General features: G+C 35.6%; 1 protein-coding gene across 1 annotated transcript; it reads right to left on the bottom strand.

The window, feature by feature from the left end:
• Positions 1-2,456, bottom strand: LOC105059242 (uncharacterized). Its single transcript, XM_073249855.1, has 5 exons — positions 2,115-2,456; positions 1,934-2,015; positions 1,387-1,829; positions 969-1,251; positions 1-864 (listed from the first exon to the last, which is right to left on the bottom strand). The coding sequence occupies exons 1-5, from the start codon at positions 2,118-2,120 to the stop codon at positions 845-847; spliced, it is 834 nt and encodes a 277-aa protein (XP_073105956.1). The 5' UTR covers positions 2,121-2,456; the 3' UTR covers positions 1-844.
• Between the last annotated feature and the right edge of the window lie 8,823 nt (positions 2,457-11,279).

Raw genomic sequence — 11,279 nt, 5'->3', positions numbered from 1 at the left:
TGTTTATAGTGGGGATAATAATCATCTTAAAGATAGTAATTACACACGCCTCGAGATCACAACTTCAGTTTTGTAATACATATTTTCCTTTGCTAGAATTTGGAGCCACATTTTTCACAGTACGCCTCTTCACGGAATCCTGGAAGGTAGAGTCAACCGAGGAAGGGGAATGCGGGAGAGTTGCACCGACAGAGCATCCAACCGGGGGAAGCAGGCAGCATACATTATTTCATTCCAAAACAAGAGAACCAAAATACCACACAGAAGAAGCTCCAACTCTTCATTCCAAGACAAGAAGATATAAGAATAAATAGCCACAGTTCCATTCAGATGGAACAACTTAAGGCAATTAGCTACAGGGGGTGGCCAATGCACAGAGACAGAGATGATCAACCACCAACATAGAGAGGAAGTAGGAAGAATCCAGGAGCTCCCGAGGGTACAAAAGAGAGACGCAAAGAGCATTTTGAGATACATGATAAAAGCCAAAAAAACAAAGCAAAATACCAACAGAAGCCATCACACAGACACAGCAGCTTTCTCCTTTTCCTTGGCCTGCTTCCTCCGAGATAGAGAACCCGCAAGCCCTCCCAACTCAATGAGAAGCTCGAGCTGAACTGAATGGGGCGGGAGGGCAGGGTTGCCGGTATCCTCTTCACCCCTGAAATCTTTTTCTTCCTCTCTTACGAGGAATTAGCTTCGCCGTCTCAAACCGCCCCCCATGGCTCTCAAGCGGGCGCTATGTACATCCTTCGGTTGAGCAAGCAAAGCTATTAGGCCCCCACAAGACACCGATATCTGAAAGCATGAGTGGTTGAAGCTATCGAACTTCCATGCCTTCGATTCAGAGTTCCAGCACCACAACTGCCAATTCATGGAACAGTTAAAGAAAGGTCATACATAAGCCTTAACAATTTTCTACCTCACGTGAGATTTCGTGGGGAAACTAAAGATTTGATGAAGCTTACAGTCGGAGTCTGTGGTTATCCAATGTCCAGTCCTCACGTATTCTTCAGACTTCGAGCTAACCAACATATTCGCATCACATTCTGAACTCTGCAACTTAGCTGAAGGATTGGAAGAATTCTTCATCCACATTTGATCATTTCTAGACATTGATGCTATTGGAGAATGCACGGATGATGAAGTCGAGCAGCCGCCGACATCCCATCTGAAACTGACTTTACTAGAATTTGAACTCGAATCATCCACTTGGGCTTTAAGATCCACTCTCTTTCGGAAGTACAAGACCTTCAATGATGAGAATGAGATTAGAGACCAGTACCTAAACAGAGGAAAATAAGAGAGTAGCTAGCTTCAAATCATATATATATATATATAGGAGCAAACAACCAAGAAGCAGCTTCTCCTTTGTTAAGTGTTTACCTTCCATCCCTTGCTTCCACCTTTATGGGACTTGGCGGCAGCAGCCCATCTAAGCAGCTCCTTCATTCTAGAAACTGCCTTCCTTTGCTGGCCCTTGTGGGCATCTTTCTCGGAGCCATCGCTGCTCCCTCCACCATTACAGCCAGTCGACACAGCATCACATATTGGTAGGACTTTGAATCCCACATTTGCGGACTCTGCCTTGTGGCCCATCCTCAGCTCACTGTTCTCAGGTTGCCAGAAATTTTGATTCTTATAAAGGCTTCTGAGATGCTTCAACTGCAGCGTGCTATAAAGGCATGTCCTACCGTCCTCTCTCCTCGTTAGAATTGTGAATGTTCTTTTATTTTCCTCCTCATCCTCTTTTTCTTCCAATTCTTCTTTCCAGCTCTGGGGTGCACCATCTCTATCATATATGACCAAATCCCTCGGTTTCAGTTCATCTAAGCATTTGACAGATGTCAGTATAATTTGGTCGAAAACAATGTCAGTAAGATACTTTGTTCAACAAACAAAATGGAGAAAGATTAGATTCAGGAGCTTTTACCTTCAGGCTCCCTATTGCTTCTGCCACGAGTGCTTGCAACCCCTAAATGGTCACGCGGCAGTTTCAACATCCATCGCAGGATCTAACGTCAAGCAATTCACAAAAATTTGTAATAATGTGAGAGAACGTGCACCTGGTCATAATTTAAGTGATCGCAGACTAATTTAACCACCCAACTTACCTGCATGTTCGCTAGCTGTAATGTGATGACAGTAGTTGTGGTGTGTGCGAATCTTCGGCGCTCAAAGATGGCAACCCTGTCTCTTTCTATCAGCAATAGATCAGGGAATCTACCCTCAGAAAGAAAACAAAGAAGGCAATAGATCAGAGAATCAATTGAGAATTAGAATTTATCGAACGTAAGGTGGTGGGAAGACAGCAGAGCACAAGATTAGTATGGGTGTTGGCTATCAAGAGAGCATACGGATGGTGGTCAAAGGGTTCAAGAGGATGAGATTTGGAGATGGATCATAAATGCAATGAGATGGTCATGTGAGATACATTTTTAAAGGGGCCATGAACTGTTTTCTCCCTTTATTCTATCAGCCCTTTTGGGTGGTTGTGTGGGAGCCTCTGCGTCCACATGGGCGACACGCCATCTGACTTGAGCCATTTCCGCTGAGGTAGTATTAAAAGGCTCGAGACGTACTTATTTTTGGTAGCGCCATGTGTTGAAGTTCCAACGGCTTTTTACTTTCGAGGCATTTGCGGCACTCATGTGACGCGTCGCGACCTCCTCCATTTGAATGTGGAGTGGGAGTGCGAGCTCTGAAGCGTCCAGGTGTTCCGGGTCGTGGTGACTCCATATTCAAAGGGACGAGGACTCTGTCAATTGGGTTGCCTACCGGCCAGGGCCGGTCCCAATATTTTTTAGATCCGAGATTAAATAAAAAAAAAAATTTATTAAAAATTAATATATTTTAAATATTAATTATTATTAAAAAATTAATCTACGTATATTTTGTAATGCAAAATTTTTTATAATTTTTTTATAATCAATATTTGACAATAATTCTTCTTCAATAAATAGCATAGCTAAACCATTTAATCTTTCTTGTAATATTGTTGATCGTAAATATGATTTTAATAATTTTAATTTTGAAAAACTTCTTTCAGCAGAGACAACAGTGACAGGTATGGTCAATAATATTCTATATGCAATTGATGTATTTGGATAACAATTCATTTCATTAATATAATTAAGTATATCTATAGCAGTATTGTTTTCTTTTGGTATAATTGCTTTTAGAACTTTTAATTCTGAAAATAAATCAATCCCATCAAGATCATAATGATTACCATTTGTTAAAATATTTTGAAGATTAAGACAAAATTTTTTCAAACTTTCTTCATCCAATGAAATTAATGTTTTGAAATCAAACAAAAATCCAAAATTATTTTCATATAATTGAAATTGTTCAAACCTATATTTCAATGAAAAGATAGCTTGATCTACTAAATATAAAAAATAATTAACTCTAAATGATTCTTCTGGTGATTGTTCAATATCTACATTAATATTTTCATCAAATTATTTTTTTCTTTTTACTTGACGTTTTATACGAAATATAGGATCAATTCCCATCTCATTTGCAATTTCTTTAGCTGAAATCATGGCAGAAGTAAAGCCAGTCTCTCTATATCTTTCAAAAAATGAAACTAATCCTTTTAATTGATCAATGGCAACATCTATACGCATATCCTTAGATTGTAAATTTTTACTAACTAAATTAACAGTAAATAGTATATCATACCAAATAATCATTCCTAATAAAAATTCAAAATTTTCAAGCTCATGTGTTGCTAAAGATTCAGTTTCACTCTTTGTTTTTGAATCCTCACAAATTTCAGCTAATTGATATAAAGCTTCTCTTATTTGTGGAGTTTGAAATCTTATTGCTTTGACGCTCTCAATGCGACTTTCCCAACGTGTTTGTGACAATGGCTTTAATGTTAAATTAGGTACATTATCAAGTAAAATTTTTCATCTCTTTGTAGAACCACCAAATGCATTATATATACGTTGTATTACACCAAAAAAAATTTTAGCTTTACTACAAGATGAAGCCATATCACAAAGTGTTAAGTTAAGACTATGACAAGCACATGGTGTATAAAATACTCTAGAATTTATTTCTAATAATCTTTTTTGTACTCCCTGATTTTTTTCTTTCATATTAGATCCATTGTCGTATCCTTGTCCTCTTATATCATCAATGTTTAAATCAAGAGTTTCTATAATAGATTGTAATTCATTAAAAAGGCCTAAACCTGATGTATTATCTACTTTTAAAAATTCTAAAAAGTATTCTTCTATTGTTATTGGTCTTTTTGAAATATTCACACATCGTATGATCAAAGACATTTATTCTTGATGACTTGCATCTGGAGTACAATCAAGTATAATAGAATAATATTTTGCTTCTTTAATTCTTTTAATTATTAAATTTTTTATATTAGATGCTAATGCAATTACTAACTCATCTTGAATTTTATGACTAAGATAATGATATTGAATTTCATTATTTTGAATACGTCTAAGATGTTCTTGCATAATTGGATCAAAAACAGCAATCATTTCAATTAATCGTAAAAAATTACCATTACTATTTTGATAAATTTTTTCATTCGTTCCATGAAAAGCTAGAGAACTTTGAACAAAAAATTTAACAGCAGCTACTATTCTTAATAGTACTTTTTTCCAATGTTCTTTCTCTTTATTAATTTGCTCTTGAATATGTTTATCGATTGTTTGATTTTTTTTAAATCTATTCTGTAAATCAATCCAAATGGTCATATTATGAATGTGATCATTACTAGTTTTATGAGCTTTAAGTCTTTCACTAAGATGTTTCCAATCTCTAAAGCCATCACTTGCTAATTGACTTCTACTGCTATTATCATTTGATTTAAATAGCTTACAACAAAAATAAAATAATTTGTCTAACTCTTTTAAATATACTAACCATTTTCGATCATATTGCTCTCCATTTGGTAAAGTTCGATCATAATGTGTTAAAGAAAAATGTCTATTATATTGATCAAGAGGAAACTTTATATTAATATCTCTTTTAGGACCATTTTTAATTAATAAATCTTTAGAATTTGTATCAAGACTATCCCATATCTTAGGATCATAAATGTCAAAAGTATTTGATTCACTTGATTTTTCATTCATTAAATTTTTATCACCACTAATGAGATCATCTGTGCTATTAGTATTATCATTATTAATAATATTATTATCATTATTTAATTTATAAGTAATATTTATATTTTTATTGACAAATTCACTAGCAATATTATTTGAATTCTCAACTATATCACTTTTTTTACTTATAATAAATTTATCAAGACCTCCTTTTAATGATTGAGTTAATTGTTCTTGTTTTCTTTTTTTCTTAAGTTTTTCATGACCCGAAGGATATTTTCTAGGTATCATTTTGATAAATAAAATAATAAATATTAGCTAAAATTAGTAATCAATAAATTTAAAGTTTAGAACAATAGAACCTGATTTAAAGCTTTTTGATAGAACAATAGAACTTGCTTGAAGGCTTTGTTGATGGAACAAAATTTGAGCAAAAGCTACTGTAATTGTAATAAAAATTTAAATCTGAAAAATAAAATATGACAATTAATCAATTATTTTAAGAATAAGATATAGTAAAAATAATAAGAAAATGAAGTGAAACCACAAGCTATTTAAAAAAATAAGATGGATATAAAGATCATAATTATATTTATTTAAAAAAGTAAGTCCTAGATGTACAAAATTAAATATATTCCATCATATGCAAGAATACTGACCTATTGATTGAGACTCTCACATAGACGAACCAAATTTCATATACTTAAACCAATTGGATTATAATTAACAAATCCATGTAATTATATTGTGTGAACCATTTTTTTTTTTTATTGTGTGGACTGTCGACCATCTTTTTTTTTCTTCTTCTTCTTCCATAGTAAAACAGAGGACTCATCCTCTCTTTTTTTTAATAGAACAGTGTGGATCATCTTTTTTTTTTTTTTATTGTGTAAACTGTGGATCATTTTTTTTTTCTCTTTTTTTTTTCTTTTTCTTCCATGGTAAAATAGGGGATCCTTTCTTTTTTTTTTTTTTAACGGAATAGAGGACTCATCCCTCGTTCCTGAGGTAAGGTCGTAAGGGAGATCCTCCTCTCCAGCCAACACCGCCCATAACTAAAGGAGCGGTCTCCGACGATCGGATGACGACAACCACAGGCTCCAGTGATTTTTTTTTTTAATTTTAAATTTGTTACATATGTATAGAGAATGGTCAGAGAAAAAGTTCATCTGGAAGACTCAATGAGCTGAGAACAAGAGAAGTTGAGAGTACAACATATTCAAGGATCTAAAAAGAGAAATAAAAAAATTTATATATAAAGCATCAAAAAATCCAATTCAGCCAACAGTGGTCGAATAGTTTTTTTTTTCCTTCTTTTTTCACGATAAAACAAGGACTCTTTCTCTCTGTTTTTTTTTTTTTTTAACGAAACAGAAAACTCATCCCTGTTCCTGAGGCAAGGCCACAACCCACAAGGGAGATCCTCCTCCCCGGCCAACACCGCCCACAACTAAAGCCTTCGACGACCGGACGACGACAACCACAAGCTCCGGTGAAAAAAATGAAAAAACAGGGGGAACTTGTTGAACTAGGATTTCAAAAATTTTTCTAATAATAAATCGGCAAAAAATTAAGTTTAAAATTCATAGCAGATTGAAAGAGGAGGATTGAAGAGATTTACTTGACTTTTTGACGGATTTTGATCTGATTTTTGACGTCCAAAATAAGGAAGAATCACCGATGGACAGCAGAATAGGATGAAAAGATCGGAGACGAAGGAGGAGGTGGGGGAGAGGAGCTACAGGTTGTGAGAGGGAGAAGACGTTTGGTTTATCTAAAAAAACCGTTGGGGTGCTGGGACTCGGGAGAGGAAGAGGCGTTTGGTTTACCCAGACGGAAAAAAAAAAAAAAAGGGGCCTGGGCGGTCGCCCGCTTTGACCCGCCCCTGGGCCGGCCGTGCTACCGGCTTTGGGTAGCTTGCCGGTTTTCCATCAGCATTGTTCTGGGATATCCCATGTGGTGCCATCGCCGGCCACTTTCAGCCTCGTTGTTTCTCATCGGACCATCCAATATTTTTAACGAACTACCGCTGAGCAAATACTACGGACTGTTGAACTTGAGGTCGCCATTTTATGCACATGAAAAGTTCCGACGAATACTGATGTGGCAACTCGGGATTCAACCATGCCCGTGTATCGCATCGTTTCTGCGAGGTGCACTCCATTTGATGGAGGTAGGTACCCGGTGGTGCAATCGGGGAAACACAGATGAAAGTTTACCAACCTTTGCATCACATCCACCTTGTACACAAGAATGCTAGCATGATCCCGGAACATTTCTACATTTGCAATGAAAGTTCGCTGCATCCTGATGGAATTTGCAATTATCTTGTCGAATATATACTGTATATAAAACGATAGTCTTGAAGTTGAGAAATATTCTTCCTTGATTTCCCAAGTCAATTTTTATACCAAAAATGCTGTTTCACTGACGTATTTAAAAAATATTTTACTTTATCACAAGCTTTCTCCTTGGCGTTCTCTCTCCTCACTCTCCCTTTCTCCAATCGGATTCGATCCTCTTTTTTTCTCGTTTTTTCCTTAATCGAAAGAGATGAGATCTTATTAGATTTCAAAACTAAGAAACGAAATTTTCGAAAAATGAAACAAAAATTCCGAGATCTGTCTCCCATCCCCGCTCAACGGCCTATACTTACTGCGGCCGAAACCACGTCAGCGGTTGGGAGGCCCTTTTTGTCGTGTTATTTTATATGGGTATTTAATTGCCAATATCCCGTTTGATCCAGCTCCAACGAAAACTCCTTATTAATCAAAACTATAATTTCCGGTCTGTATTTAGCATAACCCATTAATTTTAATGTGGCTTAGCTTTAAAAAATATCCAATTTACCCATTGCCTTGGTCTTTTTTTCTTAGTTCATTCCTCTATTTCGTTCATCTCCACGAGGTGCTGGCCATGGCAGAGACCGCTATCTCTTGCCGTGTGCGCTGCTTCCAGACCCCAACTGTATGCTCCGACGGCTATTGGCACGAGCCGGTGGCAAGGGACTAGTAGTTCCGATCTAGATCCCAAATAAATTAGAAAAAAATTAAGAAGAAGAGGGACAGAGGCCGTCCCCTCTCCTCTTCTTTCATCCGTATGACTGATCGATTGCCAGCATAGAAGAAAGAGGTCCGATCGCGATCGGGATCGACAGCCAATGAAGGGCCAGCGATTTGCATCTAGATCTAATGATCCAAAAAAATAAAAAAAAAATAAGAGGGTGACGGTTCCTGCCGCCATGGCCTCCTCGATTCATGCCACTACCGTATATGGCCATCCCACCGACGGCACCATCCAGGCATGCGGCGGCTACCTTGACGGATGGTGGTATTGGACACCAGCCCTAACCCCTTCGTTTTCAAAAAAAAAAAAAAAAAACTGTCGGATCTCGATTTGTCGGTGGTTCCCCTCTCTTGATCACCGGTGAACTGGTGTCTTCTGATCGAAAGATGCGTCGGGCCGCCGATTGGAGGCACCAACAAGCATCGATGAGATTTTTGGGTGGAAGGGGCGCCGCTGTTGGCCCCCTATTCTCCGCCACCCAATCATGAGGAAGGAGGAGAAACTCCTTAACGAATTTCAGGTTTTGGGTTTCAATTCGAAATCTGAATCCGATTTACTTAATGAAGTTTTTATGAGAATTTATAATTTATTCTTGTTAAATATAAAATTTGATTTCAGTCTAACAAAAAAAAAAAATTCTGCACATAGTTAAATTAATATGGTACATAGTTAAACTAATATGTTATACAGTTAAATGAACTCTGTATATAGTTAAACTAATACTACACATAGTTAAATTAATATGATACATATTTAACTAAATATGATACATAATTAAATTAATATGATATACAGTTAAACTAATTGTAAATACAGTTAAATTAATATTATACACAGTTAATTTAATAGAGTACACAGTTAACTAAATATGGTACTTAGTTAAATTAACATCATACATAATTAATTTAATACTGCACATATTTAAATAAATTCTGCACATGGTTAAATTAATATTATACATAGTTAAATTAACATAATATACAGTTAATTTAACATGATACACAGTTAACTAAGCATGGTATACGGTTAAATTAATCTTGCACACAGTTAAATTGATATCGTATACATTTAATTTAATACTGCATACAGTTAAATAAATTCTGTACATAATTAAATTAATATTACACACAGTTAAATTAACATGGTGTACACAGTTAAATGAACTCTGCATATAATTAAATTAATACTGTACATAGTTAAATTAATATGGTACACACTTAATTTAATATGATATGCAGTTAACTAAATATAGTACACAGTTAAATTAATCCTGCATGCAGTTAAATGACATTGTATACTATTCATTTAATACTGCGTACAGTTAAATGAATTCTATATACAGTTAAACGAATACTGTATATAGTTAAATTAACATGATATACAGTTAATTTAACATGGTACACAGTTAAATGAACTCTACATATAGTTAAATTAATACTGCATACAGTTAAATTAACATGACACATAATTAATTTAATATGATATGTGGTTAACTAAATATGATACACAGTTAAATTAATTTTATATATAATTAAATTAACATCGTATATAGTTAATTTAAAAAAAATAAAAAATTAAAAAGAAGATCCCAAATAATTAAAAAATTAAGCTGGTGGGGAGGGTTCGATGGTTCCGATCTAGATTCCAAACAAATTAAAAAAAAAAATTAAGAAGAAGAGGGACAGAGGCCGTCCCCTCTTCTCCTCTTTCGTTTGTGTGATCGATCGATTACTGGTATGAAAGAGAGAGTTTCAACGACGATCGAAATCAGCCATCGATGAAAGGCCGGCGATTTGCATCCGGATCTAAGGATCCAAAGAAATTAAAAAAAAAGAGAGGGCGATGGTTCTCGCCACCGTGGCCTCCTCCTCCACCCATGCTGTTACCGCATTGGCCATCCGACCGGTGGCACCATCCGAGCATGTGGCGACTACCCCAATGAGCGGTGGTGCCGAACACCGACCCTAATCCCTTCTTTTTCAAACAAAAAAAAACTGTCATATCTCGATTTGCCGATGATTCCCTTCTCTTGATCGCCGGCAAGTTGGTGTCTTCTGATCGAAAGATGCATCAGACTATCGATTGGAGGCACCGACGACCATCATGAGTGGACGAAAGGACGTCAGTGTTAGCTCCTATTTTATTTCTACTGTAATTTAAAAAAAATAAAAATATCAAAAAAATCTAAAGTTAAATATTTGATGCTGTAGATCGAAAAGTTAAAAAAATTAATAAAATTTAATTATTAAACAAAAATTAGATCGAAAATTAATTTTTTCTATTTTATATAAAAAAAAATAGTAATCGTCTCCATCCCACCTCCCACGCCTTTCTTCTTCCTTTCATAATATGAATTATTATGACAATGGATAATATTATTATAATATTATATAATCAATATTTAATTCTTTATTTTTCTCGAAATATATAAAAAAATTCATATGAAACAGTGATTTTTTTTCCCCACAGAAGAAGAAGAATCAGTGAAATTAGAAAGGGCAAATTTATCCACTTTCTTGAAAACATAGCTTCAAACCCCAATAAATAACCAAACAGTATATTCTGACATGTCCTTGGCAGCCAAACACATTCTCCCACTAGCATCTTTTACCAAACAAAATATATTTGAAGCCCATCAAACCGGGTCTCAGTCACGTCCCTTGATTTTCCTTCTCTAAAACCAGGTGTCATCAAAACCGGTTCAGCAACAACCAGCTTTGTGCTAACCTTCGGTTAAGAACGAAAGCTTTTCAAGCCAGCCGATCGAGATTTTTTTTTTTTTTTTTGGACAAAGGAAAAACATTCCTTCCTCATTTTCTATTAAAAGCTACCGTAATTGCTTGAAGCCAAAGCTGATTTTTTACAACATTAGGTTAAGAACCATGGACGCCAGCACCTCTCCCGGGTAATGTGCACCAAATCACTGCCGACCGACCATGGCTAATACACCTTCAGCTGCAATGTAAGACGTCTGAAATGGCATACTACACAATACATCAGACCAAGGTCCTTTTGCCATTTCACACAAACGGGAGAAAAAGGTTTTATATGAACTGTTGGACTCCTAACGCAGTCCATGTCATGCCGCTGCCGAAAAGGGGCATTCCGTTGGTGAAACAATAGTACAAG

Source organism: Elaeis guineensis, chromosome 16 (genome assembly GCF_000442705.2).
Source record: "Elaeis guineensis isolate ETL-2024a chromosome 16, EG11, whole genome shotgun sequence".
Classification (NCBI taxonomy): domain Eukaryota; kingdom Viridiplantae; phylum Streptophyta; class Magnoliopsida; order Arecales; family Arecaceae; genus Elaeis; species Elaeis guineensis.
This window is presented reverse-complemented; position numbering and strand designations above follow the sequence as displayed.

What these genes read in the sequence shown, in the direction of transcription:
- LOC105059242 (XM_073249855.1), bottom strand. An exon ending in AAGCAATAGGGAGCCTGAAG is followed by an intron (nt 1,830 to 1,933) that starts GTAAAAGCTCCT and finishes TCAAATGCTTAG; the next exon opens with ATGAACTGAAACCGAGGGAT. An exon ending in GATAACCACAGACTCCGACT is followed by an intron (nt 865 to 968) that starts GTAAGCTTCATC and finishes ATGAATTGGCAG; the next exon opens with TTGTGGTGCTGGAACTCTGA.